The 20,259-nt window shown below is 46.4% G+C and overlaps 1 protein-coding gene across 2 annotated transcripts; it reads right to left on the bottom strand.

Annotated features, from left to right (window-relative positions):
• Positions 1-2,415: 2,415 nt before the first annotated feature.
• Positions 2,416-18,340, bottom strand: LOC309534310 (signal-regulatory protein beta-1-like). Of its 2 annotated transcripts, XR_014220603.1 has the most exons (4): positions 17,990-18,340; positions 8,525-8,866; positions 3,518-4,309; positions 2,416-2,883 (listed from the first exon to the last, which is right to left on the bottom strand). XR_014220603.1 is itself a non-coding variant. In XM_082226557.1 (3 exons), exons 1-3 carry the CDS (start codon positions 18,102-18,104, stop codon positions 4,209-4,211), a joined length of 558 nt encoding a protein of 185 aa, XP_082082683.1. In that variant the 5' UTR covers positions 18,105-18,340; the 3' UTR covers positions 2,993-4,208. The 2 variants fall into 2 exon arrangements, 1 of the variants encoding a protein (XP_082082683.1); XM_082226557.1 differs by lacking the exon at positions 2,416-2,883 and having other exon boundaries at positions 2,993-4,309.
• Between the last annotated feature and the right edge of the window lie 1,919 nt (positions 18,341-20,259).

Raw genomic sequence — 20,259 nt, 5'->3', positions numbered from 1 at the left:
CTCTATGATTCTATGATTCTATGAACTCTTGCTGTCAGTAAGGTCTTCCTGGTGTTTAGTCAGAATCTCCTTTTGTAAATTGAAGCCACTGGTTTGAGTCCAGGAGAAAAAACTGTCAGTTTGCATTTCTTAGTGCAGAAAGTATTGATCTGATGTGTAGAGATCTTTCCTATTCTAATTAATTCAAGAGGGTTCTGGAAGCTTCTGGAAGCTTCTCTGTGTGAAAGGAACAAGCAGAAGGTTCCTGATATTTGGATTGTTCCTTCGGAGAAGCTGAGTATAGCTGGTGTAAACTGATTCTGTTATCTGTTCTGTCAAGGTCATGCTGACTATAATAAGAGGCCAGAAGGAGCCTAGGTTTCACTTTCTCTTTCTATCTCTTTTACTCCTGGTGTGGTATTCTGTGTACAGTGGTACCTCTGGATACAAACCGGATCCGTTCCAGAGCCCCATTCGCATCCTGAAGTGAACGCAGCCCGCATCTGCGCGTGTGCGGGTCGTGTTTCGCTGCTTCCGCGCATGCGCGTGACATCATTTTGTCAGTCTGCACATGTGCAAGCTGTGAAACCCGGAAGTAACGCATTCTGTTACTTCCAGGTCACTGCGGAGCGCAACTCGAAAGCGCTCAACCTGAAGCAACTTCAACCTGAGGTATGACTGTATAGTGTTAAGTATTAGTCTTATTATAATTCATTACAGTGGTACCTCGGGTTAAGAACTTAATTCGTTCTTGAGGTCCGTTCTTAACCTGAAACTATTCTTAACCTGAAGCACCACTTTAGCCAATGGGGCCTCCCACTGCTGCTGTGCTGCTGAAGCACAATTTCTGTTCTCATCCTGAAGCAAAGTTCTTAACCCGAGGTAATATTTCTGGGTTAGTGGAGTCTGTAACCTGAAGCGTCTGTAACCTGAAGTGTATGTAACCTGAGGTACCACTGTATACGTTTAAGTTAAGTCTGCTGCAACTGGATTTCTTATGGACAGTGCCAATCCTGAATGTATTGGATTTGTGACTATTATGCTCATTTGCCTTCAGTAGCAGCAAAGGACGAAATATTAATTGCCTCTGGTCTATTTTGGGGGGAATCCTGCAACGTGTTTAAGTTGTTACTCTGCTAACTATACATTGGAATCTACGCTTGATCAATATTGAGTAGTATTTCAATGACAAAACCAGCTTGCGTCATCTTCCATGTGACAGCCCTTTAGATGATAGCTATCTCCAATCATATCTCCTCTCAGTCTCCTCTTTTCCAGGCTAAACATACCCAACTCCTTCAACCGTTCCTCATAAGGCTTGGTTTCCAGACCCTTGATCATCTTGTCATGCACCTTTGAATTTAAGAGCCACTGAGCATCTCTGTCTGAGCATTCAACGAAGATGGCGAGCTTCAACGAAAGAGGTGAATGCCATGCTAGGGGTCATTAGGAAAGGGATGGAAAACAACTGTACCAATATCTTAATGCTGTTGCAGGAAATCTATGGTGGCATGGCAAATACCATGCTAGGGATGGAAAATAAAACTGCCAATATTGTCATGCCGTTGTACAAATCTATGATGGCATAATCAAGTCATAGTCACAAAGACAGCAGGGCATTTATTGTTTGCTGTATTTAAAATTTCTATCCTGCACTTCTTCCCAACTAAGCCCAGAGTGGCAAACAGCAAAATGTTAAAACAGGATAATAATAAAAAAGTAAAACCAACTTTAAAACATGGGAGGGAAATTGAGAATATCTAAAAGCAACCACACACCTCCACATTATTAATATCGCTTTTGCCATGACTCATATCTATTTGCCATCAAATGCCCAGGTAAAATGGAATGTTATTACATTTCTCCTGAATAAGAGAGATTAACCTCACCAGGAGTGCTTTCTGCACATGGATCCCAAGTCCGAAAAGGCCGTGTCCCAGGTCAGCACTAACCCTGCATTATGAACTGTTAGCATGAAAAATTTTAAAGAATTAACAATTAAAATAAATGAATAAACAATAGGGGGTTTGAAGCACTGATAAGGGAAATGGAAAATACAGCGGTACCTTGGGTTAAGAACTTAATTCTTTCTGGAGGTCTGTTCTTAACCTGAAACTGTTCTTAACCTGAAGCACCACTTTAGCTAATGGGGCCTCCTGCTGCTGCCGCCATGCCACCGCCATGCGATTTCTGTTCTCATCCTGAAGCAAAGTTCTTAACCCGAGGTAATATTTCTGGGTTAGCGGAGTCTGTAACCTGGAGTGTATGTAACCTGAAGCGTATGTAACCTGAGGTACTACTGTAATAGTAATACAGTTGCGCTGGCGCGACAGAGGCAACTGGGATAGCTACAGGCACATGTGGTCGACCCGCCCAAAGGTGGCAACTGTGGGAGAAAATTCATTTCTGAGGGATCAATACAGAGGCTCAAACCAGATTATCAGACTCTTACTGAGTAATGCATTACAGGACGGAGTTCAAAAGAGTCTGTGAGAGCATTCCATCATCTTGGCTGTTTCATCCTCTACTCAGCTATCTCCTGCCCTTTCTGCCGCCCCAGCAGCTCACCACCACTTTACCCAAACATAGTCTTTTCAAACACTTATTCAACCCAAGCAGTCAGTTAGGCTCCCTCTAAACTGGCCCCCTCCCCCCCACCCCGGTTTAGTGGTCAGACTGCAATCTTAACATACACAAGCATAGCCTTAATGATCATGAGATTTGTCGAATTTCTGCCTCGTGACATTTTGGAACCAGGCAATGAGTCAAATAGATAAGAACTAAACTCTGGAGGTAGCCTTATTGAATTTTCATACAAATGAAACCGAAGAGCTGGTGAACAAACATTTAACTGGAATTGTGTTGATGGGAGCATTTGTGGCTAAGGCCAAGTTCTGGGAAGACCTTGTTACGGTAAAATCTGGGTGCGAGGCTGCTCTGCCACCCAGCTCGTCGGACTAAGTCCACGGGTCCCTGCAGAGTAAAATGAGCTCAGCCGGAGACAGGAGCAAGCTGCAGAAGATCCAAGTTTATTGCGCAACAGGTTCAAGGCGAGATTGAACAGCGAGAAAGGGGTGACATGAACTTTTGAAACTTCCCTCCATGTCCCAGAATACAGTGCAAAATACATCCCAGTTACATCATGAATACATTAAGAAGAGGTTGGGTTACACAGGATTAACATATGGAGGAGGGAGGGGGGAATATGCAGAGCTGGAGATATGCGCAGATAAGCACATCCTGAGTACCTGATGAGAAGACAATGGTCCATGTATGCATGGTCTGCCACCTGGCCTTGCCTGGAGGAAAGGCTTGGCAGAGTGATTTGACAGGATTAGGGTCTTGACACCTTGCTTGAGGGATTATGGAGGACAGGGGAGGTGTCATGGAGTCCTAGAGAAATTGAGCAAATTGGCACGTTGATTTTCTATGAATTTTATAGATTTTAGTCCCTTTTGACATTGACAATTGGAAATAAATGGATATATTGTAGCGAAGACGAAGGTGAAGAAGACATGCCCCCCCCTTCCGTATCAACCTCAAGGGAGCTCCTGTAGCACCGTCCTCCCAGAGAGCATGGCAAATAACCCTCGTGGAGAAATAAACACCAAACCTGAAACTATCCAGAGGAATGAAACACAAGGGGGCATTCACCAGAGAATGGTGGAACTTCATTGTATTCACAAATACACCGGAAGATGAAAGGCGTTTGTGGGATAGTGTAACAAACAACTATATTTATTTGCTTCTTGCTATAATACAACAAGTGAATAACTAGGTTTGCATGGTGCTGTCTCCAGGAAAAAACCCCTGAAAGAGTTGATTAGGTGTTAATAATTTCTGTTGCTCCAGTATAAGGGGCATCAACTTCTGAAATGGTGGGAAATCACAATAAAGTACAAGTGGGGGTGGAGAATGAAAAATATCCTTGAAAACAGTTTCTAATCCAATGCAGATACACAACAGGATAAACATCTCACGGATATGACTTGTTGAGAAAAGGAGGACTTCAGAGGGTGCAGAAATGGCACCAGAGAGGGTATCTTTATGATACATGATGGAAGGAAGTTTCAACAGGTAGCTGGCACCATTCCCACATTGCGCAGAGTGGATTCCAAGGTATCCTGGCCCCGGCTGCATAGGTCTTTGTTCACCTTGAGATGTAGACAAGTTCTATGAAGGTCTCCACCAGCTCCTGTCCTTCTGTTTCTCAGGTTTCTCTTGCCACGTTATTTTTTGAGGAAACGGTAGAAGAGGAAAGGGGCGAGAACAATAAGCTTGTTGGCCAGAATAAGTCCGATAAAAAGATTGAAGGACAGCAGAGAATGATCTGCAAGGGAAAAGACAGGAGATTAACCACCAAGAAAAGCTTTGGCCCAACAGCAAGGGGAGCCTCTGTCCGAAGACTCTGGCAAGGTAATATTCAGAGAATATACAAATCAACTTCTAAGAATCTACACATAGAAATTCATAGCTGCCTTGCTCATTTCAAAGTTCAAAAATACCCCGCATGTCATTATTCCTATTAGCAGTGCATTTTTTAAAAAAAAAAACCTGTAATATTCAGAGAACTTACAAAATGTTAAAGGCAGTAAGAGCAAGCTGCTCGTTCATAGGGCTGCGATACGTCTAGGTTTTCCTGGTCATATCTGGGATTCATTCTTTTAAAATAGCGCTGAGTGGGGGAGGAATTTCTGGAAAAATGTCTGGGAAAACTGGGACATGTGGCAATACATGTCAAAAGGGAAGATTTTTTTGGCGAATTTCCTTAAAAATAGTCCTCCAGTTGGAGCGGCTTAAGATCACAGGTGGCTACTTAGAAAAGGTAAAAGCCTTTAAATATCTAGGCATAATATTCACCTATAATCTAACCTGGACCACCCATCTACAATCTGCCTTTCTCGCTGCAACCACGACCTCTAACGCCATTGTCCGATTTTACCATCAGAAGGGCGGCAAACATCTTCCAGCAGCAATTCAAATATTTAATGCCAAAGTTGTCCCCAAATTATTATATGGATGCGAAGTATGGACTACAGCAATATCAGGTAACTTGGATCGCCCACTTCATATGTTCCTGAGATCTCTTTCCGGCGTCCCGAGATGTGTCTCAGGTGCAGCCCTACGACTCGAGTTCGCCCAGCCCTCAACTGTTAAACGAGCATGGAGTCGAGCCATTTCCTACAGCTTCCACCTATTAGCATCGGATGCAAAAATTAGAGGTGGTTTTTCCAATCTGATCCTAAGAGACATTCATAATTCCCCTTGGAAAACAACAATTAACCACAAATTCCGCTCTCTTCTCAATTTGAATTGTAAAACTGTTCTTAACTTAGAGTGTATCAGCCCGGCGGCCCTACCTCTAATCAAAAAGAAACTACAGCAACTTGACTTCTCTAACACAGCTTCCTATGCAAGAGGACCGTGTTCAGGCCTAGCCCTAGCTATTCCACCCCCTGAAGGGATCCCTCTATACTGCTTCACAATTTCTTCGGAGGCTAAGCGTAGGGCCTTTACCTGTGCCCGTCTCAACTGTTTTCCTACAGCAGTTCTGTCGGGTCGTTATTCCAGAGTTCCCATCGCAAATAGAACATGCACCTGTAATGACATGACCCTGGAGACTATGGAACATGTAATGCTCTTCTGTCCCAACTGGACAGATGAAAGATCTCGGTTTTTAACTCCCCTCGTGAATAAGCTTCATCTCCCAATTCAGCCTTGGATAGTGTCCCTCCTTTTGCAGGATTCTGATTGCTGGATTACCGAGATGACAGCTAACTTTCTGCTTAGTGTGATGAAGAGGAAAGTGGCACTAACTTCTTCCTTATCACCACAGCTGTAGTCGATACGCCGCACGACCGAACGAAGTTCCAAGTAGCCTTATTGTACAAGGACAATCGAGTTAGGACATATCTGAGGAGCTGAAGCACCCTTTAACGGTCCTCCTCCAGCCTCAGCAGTTTTTTTTCTCTCTCTCTCTTTTTCTTTCTTCAAGTAACCGCCCAGGACGATATTTACCTTTACCTCCCCACCCCTATTTTATGTTGTTATTTTAATGCATATCATGCTATGGCCACACGGCTAATGCAATAAATCTAATAAATAAATGTTGACTTAAAAAAAAAAAGCTGGAAAACTTAGCTTTTAAAAAAAGCTCAACAACTTTTAGCTCAACAACAACTGATTGGAGAGTGTTGGGTGACTGGAAGCTCCTTCCTTCCTGGTGTCCTCCTTATATGGTGTTTTTCTGCAACACTTTGGAGGCTGGCTTTCTGTGAGCCTGAGGTTAGCCTGAACTGCTTTGAATTGATCCAGCTGCTTCAGACCAATCCAAAACTACCTTGAACCTGCAATCTTGGCATTATCAGCACCCTGCTCTAACCAGGGGTCAGCAAACTTTTTCAGCAGGGGGCCACTGTCCCTCAGACCTTGTGGGGGCCCCCGACTATATTGGGGGGGGGATGGAAGAATTTCTATGCCCCATAAATAACCCAGAGATGCATTTTTCAATTTTTATTATTATTAAAGGTTTTCTTGATTTACAAAAGTGTGTGCAATGTCTCTCTCTTGTATTTTTTCCATGTAACATTTTTACAAATCAGTTTCATTTGTTGAGACATTAGGAAGAAAAGGGGGAAAGAGATGGAGGGGGGGAAGAGGGGTGGGGTGGGGTCGGGTGGCGATGTTTCTATTTTACTTAATATATGTAGGGTCTGGTGTCAGCGTTGCTTGTGCAGGTTCTCTGTTGTTCGCTTGTGTTCCTTTGGTGGTGAGAGAGATTGGGGTTGGCCTGGGGTGTGGTTGTTCATTTGTGGTTGGCTGTGGTGGTCTTTGTTTTCGTGTGTGAGTGGGGTGGGTGGGTGTTCTGGATCAGGTTAGCCAGATTGATTTGTATGCTGTTGGTGGATTTCTATCGTTGTCTTGTTGGGCTTTGTGTGAAGAGATGCATTTTAAATAAAAGCACACATTCTACTCATGTAAAAACATGCTGATTTCCAGACCATCTGCAGGCCGGATTGAGAAGGCGATTGGGCTGAATCCGGCCCCCAGGCCTTAGTTTGCCTACACCTGCTCTAACCAGCTTGATCCAGGGTGACAATCAATAGTAAAAAAGACGCCTTCATCAGCCACCACTGTGCTTCATTGAAGAGAAATGCTCTTTGCCCCTCTCCCTCTTCTCTCAAATGCCCAAATAATTAACTGATCAATTAGGAAATCAGACCAGGCTGGGGGTGGAGTCAGATCCACCTATTCCCATGGAATAAAGACCCAGGTATGTTGCGCTGTAGGTTAAACCACAGAGCCTAGGGCTTGCCGATCAGAAGGTCAGCGGTTCGAATCCCCGAGGCGGGGAGAGCTCCCGTTGCTCGGTCCCTGCTCCTGCCAACCTAGCAGTTCGAAAGCACATCAAAGTGCAAGTAGATAAATAGGTACTGCTCCGGCGGGAAGGTAAACGGTGTTTCCGTGAACTGCTCTGGTTTGCCAGAAGCAGCTTAGTCATGCTGGCCACATGACCCGGAAGCTGTACGCTGCCTCCCTCGGCCAATAAAGTGAGATGAGCGCCGCAACCCGAGTCATCTGCGACTGGACCTAATGGTCAGGGGTCCCTTTACCTTTTACCTTTATGTTGCAGGCATCCTGAAAGGAGGATTTCTAGGAAGGATAGCCTTAAGAGAACTTGGGAAACAGAACCACCTGGCCCCTGGGACTCCCCCATACCACACCTTTAGCGGTCCCACTTTGCCCGCTGCTTGTGTGTTTCTCCATGGCTGAAATGTGACCTTGAGCTACAATTGTGCCTCTTACTGGCCTGGTATATTTCACATTTTTATTACCGTATTTTTTGCACCATAACACTCACTTTTTTCCTCCTAGAAAGTAAGGGGAAATGTCTGTGCGTGTTATGGAGCGAATGCCTGCGGGTGGCGGGGGGGGGATCTGCTGCAGTCGTGAGCAGAGGATCTATGGTTCCCCTTCCTTCCCTCCTCCATGGTTACAAAGCATGGATCCACATGGATCCTCAGGATTTTTGCATTGGTCTACTCCAAACTCACTGTCAGATCACATGTCTGTGGCCACAGCATGAACCACAAAGATCATATATCCACTATTTCGTTTAGAATAATTTTTTTTTCTTGTTTTCCTCCTCTAAAAACTACGTGCGTGTTATAGTCTGGTGCGTGTTATAGAGCGAAAAATACGGTATTTTTATTATTACTTTATTTATTTGCATTTAAAAAGTTATTAGATTTATATACCGCCCGTCATCAAAAGATCTCAGGTTGGATCCCAAGTTTAAAATACAAGATAAAAGGACAAATACATAGTTAAACCAGAAATGACAAAATAATAACCCCCCTCAAAAAAATAATAATCTAAAAGGGTTAGAATATTAATCAGAGGAACGTTTTGTGGCTCCATCCACTGTTCTTTCTTTTTTAAGTCTGACCTTCACCAAAGACCTTTGCTCACAATATCGAACTTTTGTACTGAGGGGGCATTTTTTCCTCATTGGAGGCAAAGAGAATTTGAGCAGGGGACTTACCAGTCACAGAAACCTCAGTGCCCACTCCCGATTTTAATTCTATTTCTTGGGATCCTGCCCTGTACTTGACACAGTAATAGGTCCCGGCATCCTCAGGTCGGATGTTGCTGATGCGGATGCTGAAGTCTGTTTCTGATCCAGGAAGAACCCTGGTCACACGGGAAGGATATTGTCCTCTTTCACCGTAAATGGTGGGCTGGTTTCTGCCCAAGCCCTTGTGCCATTTCACGCCTCCTGGTGGACCATTTGCACTTACTGTACACGTCAGAGTGACGGTCTCTCCTACTGACACACACACGGGTCCTGGGGGTTGCAGAACTTCAAAATCTTGGCCTTGGGCACCTGCAACAAAATGAATGGCTTTTATTCAACACTGTGTGCGAGTGAAACTGACTTCCACCCATGTGGCGGTGCTCCATTTTCTCCTCTTTTCCTTGCCGCCCTGAGTGTCCTCAAAATCTGATCCAGGGGGTTAGAGCAGGATTTAAGGGTCCACGAGGGGTTGCAGTGGAAGAAGAGGAAAGCGAAATCCCACTGCATGAGCAGACATCCTCTCACATTTGTTTGTTTGTTTTCCAGTATACCCCCAATAACAGACAAATCAAAACAATAACAATTAATTCCCAACTATACAATTATCAAAATTCCAATCAACTTCCTATTAATACATTTTAGTTAAAGTGGCCCCCTGCACGTTGGTTTGGGCGCATTTCCAATCTTATATCACTGCGTTCCATAATCTTAATTAATTTCAGTTACATTTCAGTTATAATAATAATCCCTTCGTCAACAGCTACATAATTAATGATTTCTGTTCGTGATGTTGCAATATACATGGAACTCAAACTATTATCGTTATTCTGCCCTGCATGTGAAACTGTTAGGTCCATGGAGATACCTTCTGTCCATTTACAGTGTTAGTTGTTTTTGAACGGAGGTGAGGCAGGAATTAAACTGTCTTTCCAACATAGTCTTAAACTTCCCTCCCCCCTTCTTTCTTCATTTCAGATCATGCGCAGTTTCCATTTTTGCCTGTCAATATCAATATTACTCCAACGCCCCTTCCTCACTTGTAAATATCTTTTTATCTTATATCTTATATTCTGGAGAGGGTTGCCGAATCATAAATATATATAATAAGTAAATCACGGGCTTCCCTCTCTCCAATCGACTCTCACGCCGAAGAAAATCTTATCTCAGTTCAAACCTTTGATCCATGTAGCTGGTATATTCTGCAGTATGTTGTTGCAACCCTTTCCCATCATGCACTGATACTTTAAAGCCAATTGAAAGGCAAATTAAATGGAGAACCTCTGCTTCTTAATGGTGACGTAGGAGGGTTTTCGCCAGGCGAAGTGCTTTTGCACTCAATGCCTCTCGTATTCCATGCTGGAGCAGGAGCCAGGTACCAAGAAGAACTGTGAGTGAAGCAAATTCCCTGGGGGAGAATTTGCAAGGATGATTTATCCTCAGTGTCAGGGAACTGACATCAGAGGAAAGGGAGTTGGTAGGGCTCCCAGAGACTGGGAGAGAGTCAGCAGCCAAAGCAGGGACCAGCAGGGGGAGCGCGGGGTCTCTGGAGGAGGATCTCAGCAATGCTGAGAGAGACGCAGCAGCCCAGGCAGGAAACAGCAGGGGAGAGAAAGGGGTGAGAGACACGTCCAGCGAAAATAGCGGGGAGGTGTCAGAAGCAACTGCAGGGAGACCCATACTTCGCCGGAAACTGTCACGTCATGAGTCCAGGAGACGCGTTTCCGTTAAGGAGCTTCTTTGCTGGAAGCGCTTCCGCAAGCAGCCACTGTCAGACTCTACTAGTGACTAGAGCAGACATGTCTGAGGAGCTCTGTCACACACAGAGGTTTGTGGGGCCGCACAAACTCTGAGGGGGCACAATTTTAAGCACAAGCAGCTAATCAACCCCTGACAGCAGTCTGACAGTCTTTGTACGCTGCCTGTGCAGGAGAAAGCCATCATGAGCGACCCAGCCGGAACCGGAGAGGCAGGGGTTGGAGCTGGTCCAAGCTTGGAAGAAAGGTATCAAGCTCTGGAGGTCCAACTTGCGCTGCAGACGGCGAGGCTCGAGGAGAGAAGGGCTCAGGATGCAGACAAAAAGGGGAGAACCACTCAGTTCCCCAGAAAGGTACCAGGATTGGTGCAGAAGTTTGGGGGGGACCCCAAGGATTACCATGCCTTTAGGACAGAGATGCAATATGCCCTGAATGTGCAGTTTGATGAGTTCCCTGATGAGGAATCGCGAGTTGCTTTCGTAATTGGGCATCTTGAGAAGGGGGCGCGGGACTGGGTTCGACCCCTGATGGCAACGCACAATGATATCCTAAAGGACACTATGAAGTTCTTTCGTGCAATGGATATCATGTTTTCCAGCGATATTGAGGAAGGGGTGGTGCGCAGACAGCTAATGGCTTGCAAGCAGGGAAGCAGATCTGTCCGTGAGTACTGGACTGAATTTACCATGCTGATTCACAGATTGGGGTGGGATTTATCGGCAGCCCCCATTCAGATGCTATTTGAAGAAGGTGTTTCTTCGGCTGTGAAAGACGAGCTGTCCCGGAGCCCCAGGGCGGTGTCTATGGATCAGCTGACCAAATCTGCGCTGACCATTGGAGCGCGCCAGGAGGCAAGAGCCTTGGAGAGGCGGGAAGGGAGAGGGGAACGTTGGAAGGAGTTACGCATTCCAGACATTCCTGAGCCAGCTTTCCCGCCGGCAGAGCCGATGGAAATCGGAACAGCCCGCGCGCGCGCAGTTTCAAAGCCCAGTGAGGGGGCGAAGAAGGAGGGAAAAGGAGCCCGGAAATGCTATCTCTGCCAACAGCCAGGCCACTTTGCCAGAGTCTGCCCCCAGAGGAAGGAATGGCAAGGGATGGTGGGAGCGGTTGAGGGGGGAGAGCAGGGAGAAACGGAGCAGGTAAAAGCCAACGCCTGGTTGCCACCGTCAGGGCACTGCAGCCAGGCCAAAGAGCAGTAAAAGTGCCCGTGCCAGAAGCTCCTCGACCTGCTCTAGTGATTGAAGTGTCGCTAGAGCTGCAAAATGGACACCCCCTAAAAATAAAGGCGCTGTTGGACTCAGGCAGCTCCTGCAATTTTATGAGCAAGGAGTTTGCTGCTGAACACCAGATACAGACTATCCCTTTAAGCAACCCCCTGCAGGTGACCACGATCGATGGCAGGGAACTGTTGGGAGGAGGAGTCAGCTTGCAGACCGTCCCAATGATAATGAGGGTGGCAAGGCACACAGAACTGATAGCGTTTAATGTGGCCACCTTGGGAGGCGCTCCCATTATTTTGGGAATGAGCTGGCTAGCCCTACATGATCCGCTGGTGGGCTGGCATCAAAGAGTGGTTTCCTTCGGTTCAGCACATTGCTTAGAACACTGCAGGGGGGAAAAGGGGTCAGCAGGGGCCCAAGCCACCCTGGCAGGGACTGAAGTAATGGGGAAGGGGAAGGTGCCACCACAGTATGCTGATCTCAGCGACGTGTTCAGCGAGAAGGAAGCTGACCAACTACCCCCGCATAGGCCCTTTGATTGCCAGATCAATTTACTCCCTGGAGCACAGCTTCCTGTAGGCAAGTTGTATGCCATGTCAGACAGGGAAATGCAGGAGTTGCGAGCGTTCATTGACAAGAACCTGAAGAGAGGCTTCATCAGAGAGTCCAAGGCAGCGGGGGGTAGCCCAGTGTTTTTTGTGGATAAAAAAAACACGGACAAGCCGAGACTTGTATGTGATTTCAGGCGGTTAAATGCAGTGACAGAGCCGGCGGCTTTTCCTATGCCCAGGATTGATGATATTTTGACCAGGGTGCGGAAAGGAAAGATTTTTACAAAGCTGGACCTAAGGGGGGCGTACAACCTGATACGTATAAGGAAAGGGGATGAATGGAAGACCACCATGTTTACCCCTTTGGGGGCATTTGAATACCTCGTTATGCCTTTTGGATTACAAACAGGCTCCGCGTGTTTTCAAGCCTTCATGAACCACGTACTGGGGCCTTTGCTCTACAAGAATTGCGTGGCCTTCTTAGATGACGTGTTGGTGTATTCGGAGAATGAGGAGCAACATGTGAAAGACGTCAGAGAAGTGTTGAGCAGGCTGCAAGCCAACAGGCTGTGGGTGAAACTGGAGAAGTGTCAGTTTCATACCAAGGAGGTGGAATTCCTGGGGTACCGCTTGTCAGACAAGGGGTTGGCCATGGACCCCGGCAAGGTTCAAGCGGTGCTGGAATGGAAAACACCCAAAACCAAGAAGGATGTGCAGAGGCTCCTAGGGTTTGGAAACTTTTATCGTAAGTTCATCCGAAACTTCGCCCACCTGACGGCGCCCATCACGGACTGTCTCAGCAGTAAAAAGAAGTTTGTTTGGACGGGGGAGGCGGAGCGAGCGTTTGAGGAACTGAAAAGGGCCTTCGCCTCTGATGAACAACTTCTACATGTGGATTTACAAAAAAAGCTGAGGGTCGAAACAGACGCTTCTGACAGAGCCATAGGGGCGGTGCTTCTTCTGCAGCCGGGGAAGGAGGAGTCAGAGTGGCGACCGTGTGCCTTCTTTTCGCGAAAGCTGAACAAATCCGAGAGGAACTACACGGTGTACGACCGGGAACTTCTTGCGATTCATGAGGCCTTCCGGAGATGGAGGCACCTGCTAATTGGTGCACAACATAAGGTTCAAGTGTGCACGGACCATAAGAATCTAGAGTATTGGAGAACTGCGCGAGTGCTCAACCAACGGCAGTTGAGATGGGCCCAGGAGTTCTCCAAATTTAACTTTGAGATTTGTTACGTGCCAGGCCCAGAGAACGTTAGGGCGGACGCTCTCTCACGCAAACCTGAATATTTGGAGGGGGAGGGTGCACCCGAAGAGACCCATGTCATTCCCGAGGACCGCTGGGTGTGTGGGGCGGCATTGGTGGGGCAAAGGGAACTGGTAGAGGGAACGGTGCAGGATGAATACGCCCAGGACAAACTCAGGGGTCTCAGGAGGGAGGGAGACAAACCCGGGGGTTTTGAGGAGAGAAACGGGGCGTTGTACTACAAGGGAGCGTTATATATACCTGAAGGGGAATTGAGGGAAAAGGTACTCAAGCAACTGCACGATAGCCCCACAGCAGGGCATTTTGGGCAACACAAAACCATGTGGCTGGTTACCAGGGAATTCTGGTGGCCCAAGGTCAGGGAAGATGTGCGGGAGTATGTGAGAGGGTGTGACCAATGCCAACGAGCCAAGGGGGAGAGGCAGGCACCGGCAGGTTTATTAGAACCACTACCCACGCCGGAAAGGCCATGGGAGGCAGTGGCAATAGATTTCATGACTGATCTGCCCAGGTCCAGAGGGAAAACAGCCATCATGGTTGTGGTAGACCTGTTAACCAAGATGGCCCACTTTATAGCCTGTTCACATGCGGTCACAGCGGAAGAAACCGCTAAATTGTTTGTGGAAAATGTGTTTAGGCTGCATGGCGCCCCCTTGAGGGTGGTTTCTGACCGAGGGAAACAATTTACTTCCAGGTTCTGGAGGAAGCTCATGAGCTTATTGCATGTAGAGGTGAATTTCTCAACTGCCCGTCATCCAGAAACCAACGGGCAGGTGGAAAGAGCTAATGGTGTCCTCCAGCAATATTTGAGGTGTTATGTGAATGACAGAGAGAATGATTGGGTGGAGAAGCTGGCGTTGGCAGAATTTGCCTACAACAATGCAGAGAACGTGTCCACGGGGATGAGCCCCTTTTTGGCTAATCACGGGTGTCATCCCCGAGCCTTCCCAGGGGGGGAAGGGGAGAACTGGAGCGTTCCAGCCGCAGAACAGTTCGTTGAAGAAATGGAAGCGATCCATCGCCAGCTCCAACTTAATTTAAACAGGGCGAAGGAGGAATATAAGAGGCAGGCAGACAAAACCAGAAGGGAAGGGGAAAGCATTAGGGTGGGGGACCAGGTGTGGCTGTCCACCCAAGGGTTACCATTCAAAGGAGGTTGTAAGAAGTTAAGACCCAAGAGGCTGGGCCCATTTGAAGTCACGCAGCAGGTCAACCCAGTGGCTTTCAGACTCCGGTTACCGAACCACATGAAGCTGCACCCAGTGTTCCACAGGTCGTTGCTGTCACCGTATAAAGGGGACAGAGAAGGGAGGGTCAATAGGGGACCAGCTATGGAGGAAAAAGAACACAGCTACCATGTAGCGGAGATTCTCGATTCCAGGTGGAAGGGAGATCAAGTAGAGTATTTGGTAATGTGGGAAGGGGAGCCGGAGTCGGAAAACACCTGGGTCAGGGCAGAGGATGTAGATGACGAGGTTTTGATAGAAACTTTTCATCAGAGATTCCCTCGTAAACCTCAGCCAGTGGCGAGGTTCCGGAGGGAATACTTCGCCACCACCGACGAAGAAGAAGAGTTGGAGGGGTTCTCTGATTCCGAGGCGGAGGAGGATTCAGCGAGCCGGAACGAAGACCGATGGAGGGAAATGTTTGAGACGTCTGAAGATGAAGAGGATTCTTTTCGGGGTTTCAGCTCCTCACCGCCCAGAGGAGAGAGTAGGGGCGGGGGGGAAGGGGGCCCTGGAGGGGAGGTGGATGTCAGGGAACTGACATCAGGGGAAAGGGAGTTGGTAGGGCTCCCAGAGACTGGGAGAGAGTCAGCAGCCAAAGCAGGGACCAGTAGGGGGAGCGAGGGGTCTCTGGAGGAGGATCTCAGCAATGCTGAGAGAGACGCAGCAGCCCAGGCAGGAAACAGCAGGGGAGAGAAAGGGGTGAGAGACACGTCCAGCGAAAATAGCGGGGAGGTGTCAGAAGCAACTGCAGGGAGACCCATACTTCGCCGGAAACTGTCACGTCATGAGTCCAGGAGACGCGTTTCCGTTAAGGAGCTTCTTTGCTGGAAGCGCTTCCGCAAGCAGCCACTGTCAGACTCTACTAGTGACTAGAGCAGACATGTCTGAGGAGCTCTGTCACACACAGAGGTTTGTGGGGCCGCACAAACTCTGAGGGGGCACAATTTTAAGCACAAGCAGCTAATCAACCCCTGACACTCAGCTATCCTTGTTTTTTGTTTGCTGGTGATCCCCCACTATCGTGGGGGCTGCCTGCAGTAAGGCAGGCAGGACCGGAAGCCCACAATGGTGCATTTAATCCAGGGAATGAAAATGGGGAAACAGAGGCAAGATGAAGGACAACACAGCCCTGCTCACCTCAGTTCTTCTCAAAAGCATTTCACTAGAGGTGCATGATTTATGCAATTATTTCATCTCCAATACACATGGCACTCCTGTTTCAGATTAGCTGGTAAGAATAATTTTTTACTCCCCTTTTTCTGTTTTTTAAAATCTCTCTCATTTTAGCAGCTGTTACCAAGTACTGCCAAATACTACTTGCTACTGCATCCCTTCTTTCTCCCAAATAGTGTTCCTTATACTGAGGGAGGTGATAAATACTGCAAATATATTGATGTGAAATGTTCAGGAAATAATTGAATATTCAGATAATAAATCAGCATGAAACCTGTTCATAGAGGATAATTGATTTTTGGGGAGAATCGGGGGGGGGTAGGGAATGGTTTCAACTCTAATCACAGTCTAGCGTGGATATTTTGTTTGAAAAGCTGGAAGTCAGTGATAAAAAACAACAACAGAACAAAGACAAAGATATAAATTCTCCCCAATACTGCCTTGTGTTTCATTATTTGTTACATTTAAAGCAGTAATGGGGAACCTAGGGGGAACATTTGGAAACGGGGCATTCAAACCAAGCAAATGAGCTTTTCAGGCACAGTAGGAGATAAAAAATTCTGACTTGCAAAGTGCAGGAAGTGTTGCAATTCTTCTTCGAAAAAAGGCAGAAGAGAGAATCAATGTCCTGTAAACCCCCAAGTTCTGATTTTCATGGAAATGCAAATTCAATATTGCAAACTCTGGAGACTTTGTGATAAGCAAAGTAACTTGACTTACGTCATTAAACACTGGTTTTCCCAAATTTGCCACCTTTGGCCATGTCCACCACAAGTGCCTTTAGCTGCCCTCTCTCTCCAGCACATAAATGGAGTATGTTTCAATAACATGTTGCAGAAACACCCTCCCACACACAATAAAACAGTAGCCTGGAGGGCCCTTTAACAAGGAAGAAACAAATAGCACCTTGGATATGAGGAACACATTGGTGCAAAGCAAGACAGAACCCATGTCAGAAGACCGAGTAGGTGGTCACGGGAAAGTCACCCTGCCTGAGATGGTCTGTTCATCTGGGACAAGCCAGTTTCTAATGTCTCTAAGAGAATTTAAATCAAGCATATAATAAAGGACCATGGCTTTTGAAGGATGCAAGGTCTATTTACGCCGGCTCTCACATCGGGCTCAGCAGTGTTAGGAACCTGCAGGGGTGTCTGCTGTCGGTCTCCAGAGCAGCCTCGCCCTTGTGCGCTATGTCCTTGCTTGGCCACTTGCCCTCTTGGACCAAGAAAGGAGGGGCAAGAGTCATTCTCTGTCCAACTTTCAGCGCTTTTTGAATATCTATACTGGGTTCTGTCAATAAGCATCACATGAGCATATATCAGCAATATCTGGAGGACCACAAGTTCCCCATCCCTGGAGGATAGGAGTCCAAAGGAAAGTTCATTTGCTAAGATTTAGGAGGAGGAACTAACAGCTTTGCCTTTCCTTCTACAGAGCATCCCTTACTTTGCCTCACACTATTTATTATTATTATTATTATTAAGTCACAAATGTGACCCAAAGCTACATAGAAACACTCTCTAATAGCTCAGATCAATTATGAGAAACACAACCATCAAAAATATCTACAAATACAAGGTGGGTCTTAGAATCATAGAATCATAGAATCATAGAATCATAGAATCATAGAATTGGAAGAGACCACAAGGCCATCGAGTCCAACCCCCTGCCAAGCAGGAAACACCATCAGAGCACTCCTGACATATGGTTGTCAAGCCTCTGCTTAAAGACCTCCAAAGCAGGAGACTCCACCACACTCCTTGGCAGCAAATTCCACTGTCGAACAGCTCTTACTGTCAGGAAGCTCTTCCTAATGTTTAGGTGGAATCTTCTTTCTTGTAGTTTGGATCCATTGCTCCGTGTCCGTCTTATAGATCCTGTTCCACTAAAAAAAAGTCTGCAAGTACTTGAAACCTTACAACTTCAAGGCCGAAAGCCCAGGTCACAAAGGAGAGCATTCCACAAATGGGGAGCCACCACTAAAAAGGCCCATGCTGTCACAGGCACTCCCGTGATGGAGGCAAACAGAGAAGGACCTTGGATGACCGCTGCAGGTTCCCTATACTTTCTTGCTACACTGATGCTCACCAACCTAGTGCTGTCCATAGCCAATTCCCATATATCTTTGGGGCACCAGAGTGGCAGATTCTGGAAAGCTATGGGTTATACTGGACCTTACTGTAGCTAAAAACCTGAGCAAGCCTGCAAGTTCAGTGTCTACCTTTAAACACTCACCCAGCATTTGCAGGAGAAGGAGCAGCAGAAATGAACGAGGAGGCCCAGAGAATGATCTTGAGGCAGTCATCAGGAGGGCAGAAAAGAACCCCTTCAGTGCTGTGTCTGGCATCATCTCCTTTCCCGTCAGATGTTGCCTCTGTAGAAGGAAGGGCAAAGCTGTTAGTTCCTCCTCCTCCTATTAAATCTTAGCAAATGAACTTTCCTTTGGACTCCTATCCTCCACAGATGGGGAACTTGTGGTCCTCCAGATATTGCTGATATATGCACATGTGATGCTTATTGACAGAACCCAGTATAGATATTCAAAAAGCACTGAAAGTTGGACAGGGAATGGAAGTTGCGACTCATCGTGCTTTAGGTTGACACTGGGTTTCAGGACATTGACTGACCAAACCCAAAGAGGGCTCACTAATGGTTCCTCATCGTCCTGGAAAAAAGCAACAAGTGGGGTGTTGCAGGGTTCTGTCCTAGGCCCATTGTTGTCCAGTGTCTTTATAAATAACATGGATGAAGGAATTGGAAGGATGCTTATCAAATTTGCAGGTGACAGCAAACAGGGAGGGGTAGCTAATGCCGCAGAAGACAGAATCGAGATAGCCTGAAGCTTGGACCTTCATGGGGCCCCCTTGACAACCAGAAACAAGATCTGGGTAAAGTAAAGGTAAAGGACCCCAGACAGTTACGTCCAGTCGCAGACGGCTCTGGGATTGCGGCACTCATCTCACTTTACAGGCCAAGGGAGCCGGCGTTTGTCTGCAGACAGTTTTTCCGGGTCATGTGGCCAGCATGACTAAGCCAGTTCTGGCGCAACAGAATACCGAAACCAGAGCAGCGCACAGAAATGCCGTTTACCTTTCCGCCAGAGCAGTACCTATTTATCTACTTGCACTGGTGTGGTTTCGAACTGTTAGGTTGGCAGGGGCTGGGGCTGAGCGACAGGAGCTCACCCCGTCGCAAGGATTCGAACCGCTGACCTTCTGATCTGCAGGCCAAGAGGCTCAGTGGTTTAGACCACAGCTGATCAGAAGGTCGGCGATTCAAATCCCCGTGACGGGGTGAGCTCCTGTTGCTCGGCCCCAGCTCCTGCCAACCTAGCAGTTTGAAAGCATGTCAAAGTGCAAGTAGATAAATAGGTACCTCTGTTAAAAAAGGGGGGGTTACATTGGTCACAGCAGAGCAGCCAACTTAACATGACTCACCTCATTTATAACATATGTGCTAGCGACTCTCAAACTTTGGGACTGTTGAAATATATTAACCGCCCCCCCCCAAAAAAAATTAGGGGCCTTGAAGCCGAAGCTTCATTAGTTTCAATCTTCCAGCAGATTTCTTTTTTTTTTTTTGTAAAGTTTTTTATTAAGTTTTAACCATGCACAGTATAGAAGAAAAAAATACAAGGACAAAGACAAGAAAAATATAAAGACACAAAATACATACTACAAAATACAACAATACAAACATTAAGCACAAAAATACAAAAATACATACATTAAAAACTAATAATAAAAAGAAAAAGCACATATAGGAAAAACACAAAAATTCCCTCTTTCTTAATTTTATATCTTAAATTCACATATTTTCCTGACTTCCTCGCGTCCCCCGTTCTTGTATCCCTTTTCAAAATTGGTTCAGCAAATTCATAGCCCATTAATTTACCTATTGCTGGTTTAATCTTAATTTTTTTCTTGTTGCTAGAACCCCCACAATTCATTTCAATGTCATCAACATTCAGAAATTTTACAATGTTTCTGCAAATAGATTTTAAATTTCCCCCAATCTTCTTCCACTTGCTCTTCTCCCTGGTCTCGAATTCTGCCAGTCATCTCTGCCATCTCCATATAGTCAATTAGTTGCATCTGCCAGTCTTCCACGGTGGGTAGATCTTCTGTCTTCCAATGTTTTGCTATAAGTATTCTTGCTGCTGTTGTAGCGTACATAAAGAAAGTTCTATCCTTCTTTAACACCGATTGGCCAACTATGCCCAGGAGGAAAGCCTCTGGTTTCTTCAGGAAGGTATATTTAAATACCCTTTTCAGTTCATTATATATCATTTCCCAGAAAGCCTTAATCCTTGGGCACGTCCACCAAAGGTGAAAGAAAGTACCTTCAATTTATTTACACTTCCAACATTTATTATCGGGCAAATGATATATCTTTGCAAGCTTGACTGGGGTCATGTACCACCTATACATCATTTTCACAATATTCTCTCTTAAGGCATTACATGCCGTAAATTTAATCCCGGTGGTCCACAACTTCTCCCAGTC

This window comes from Podarcis vaucheri (assembly GCF_965113315.1).
Source record: "Podarcis vaucheri genome assembly, chromosome: 6".
NCBI classification, from domain to species: Eukaryota; Metazoa; Chordata; class Lepidosauria; order Squamata; family Lacertidae; genus Podarcis; species Podarcis vaucheri.
The sequence above is the reverse complement of the archived record's forward strand: the minus strand, read 5'-3'. Positions and strand labels throughout refer to the sequence as shown.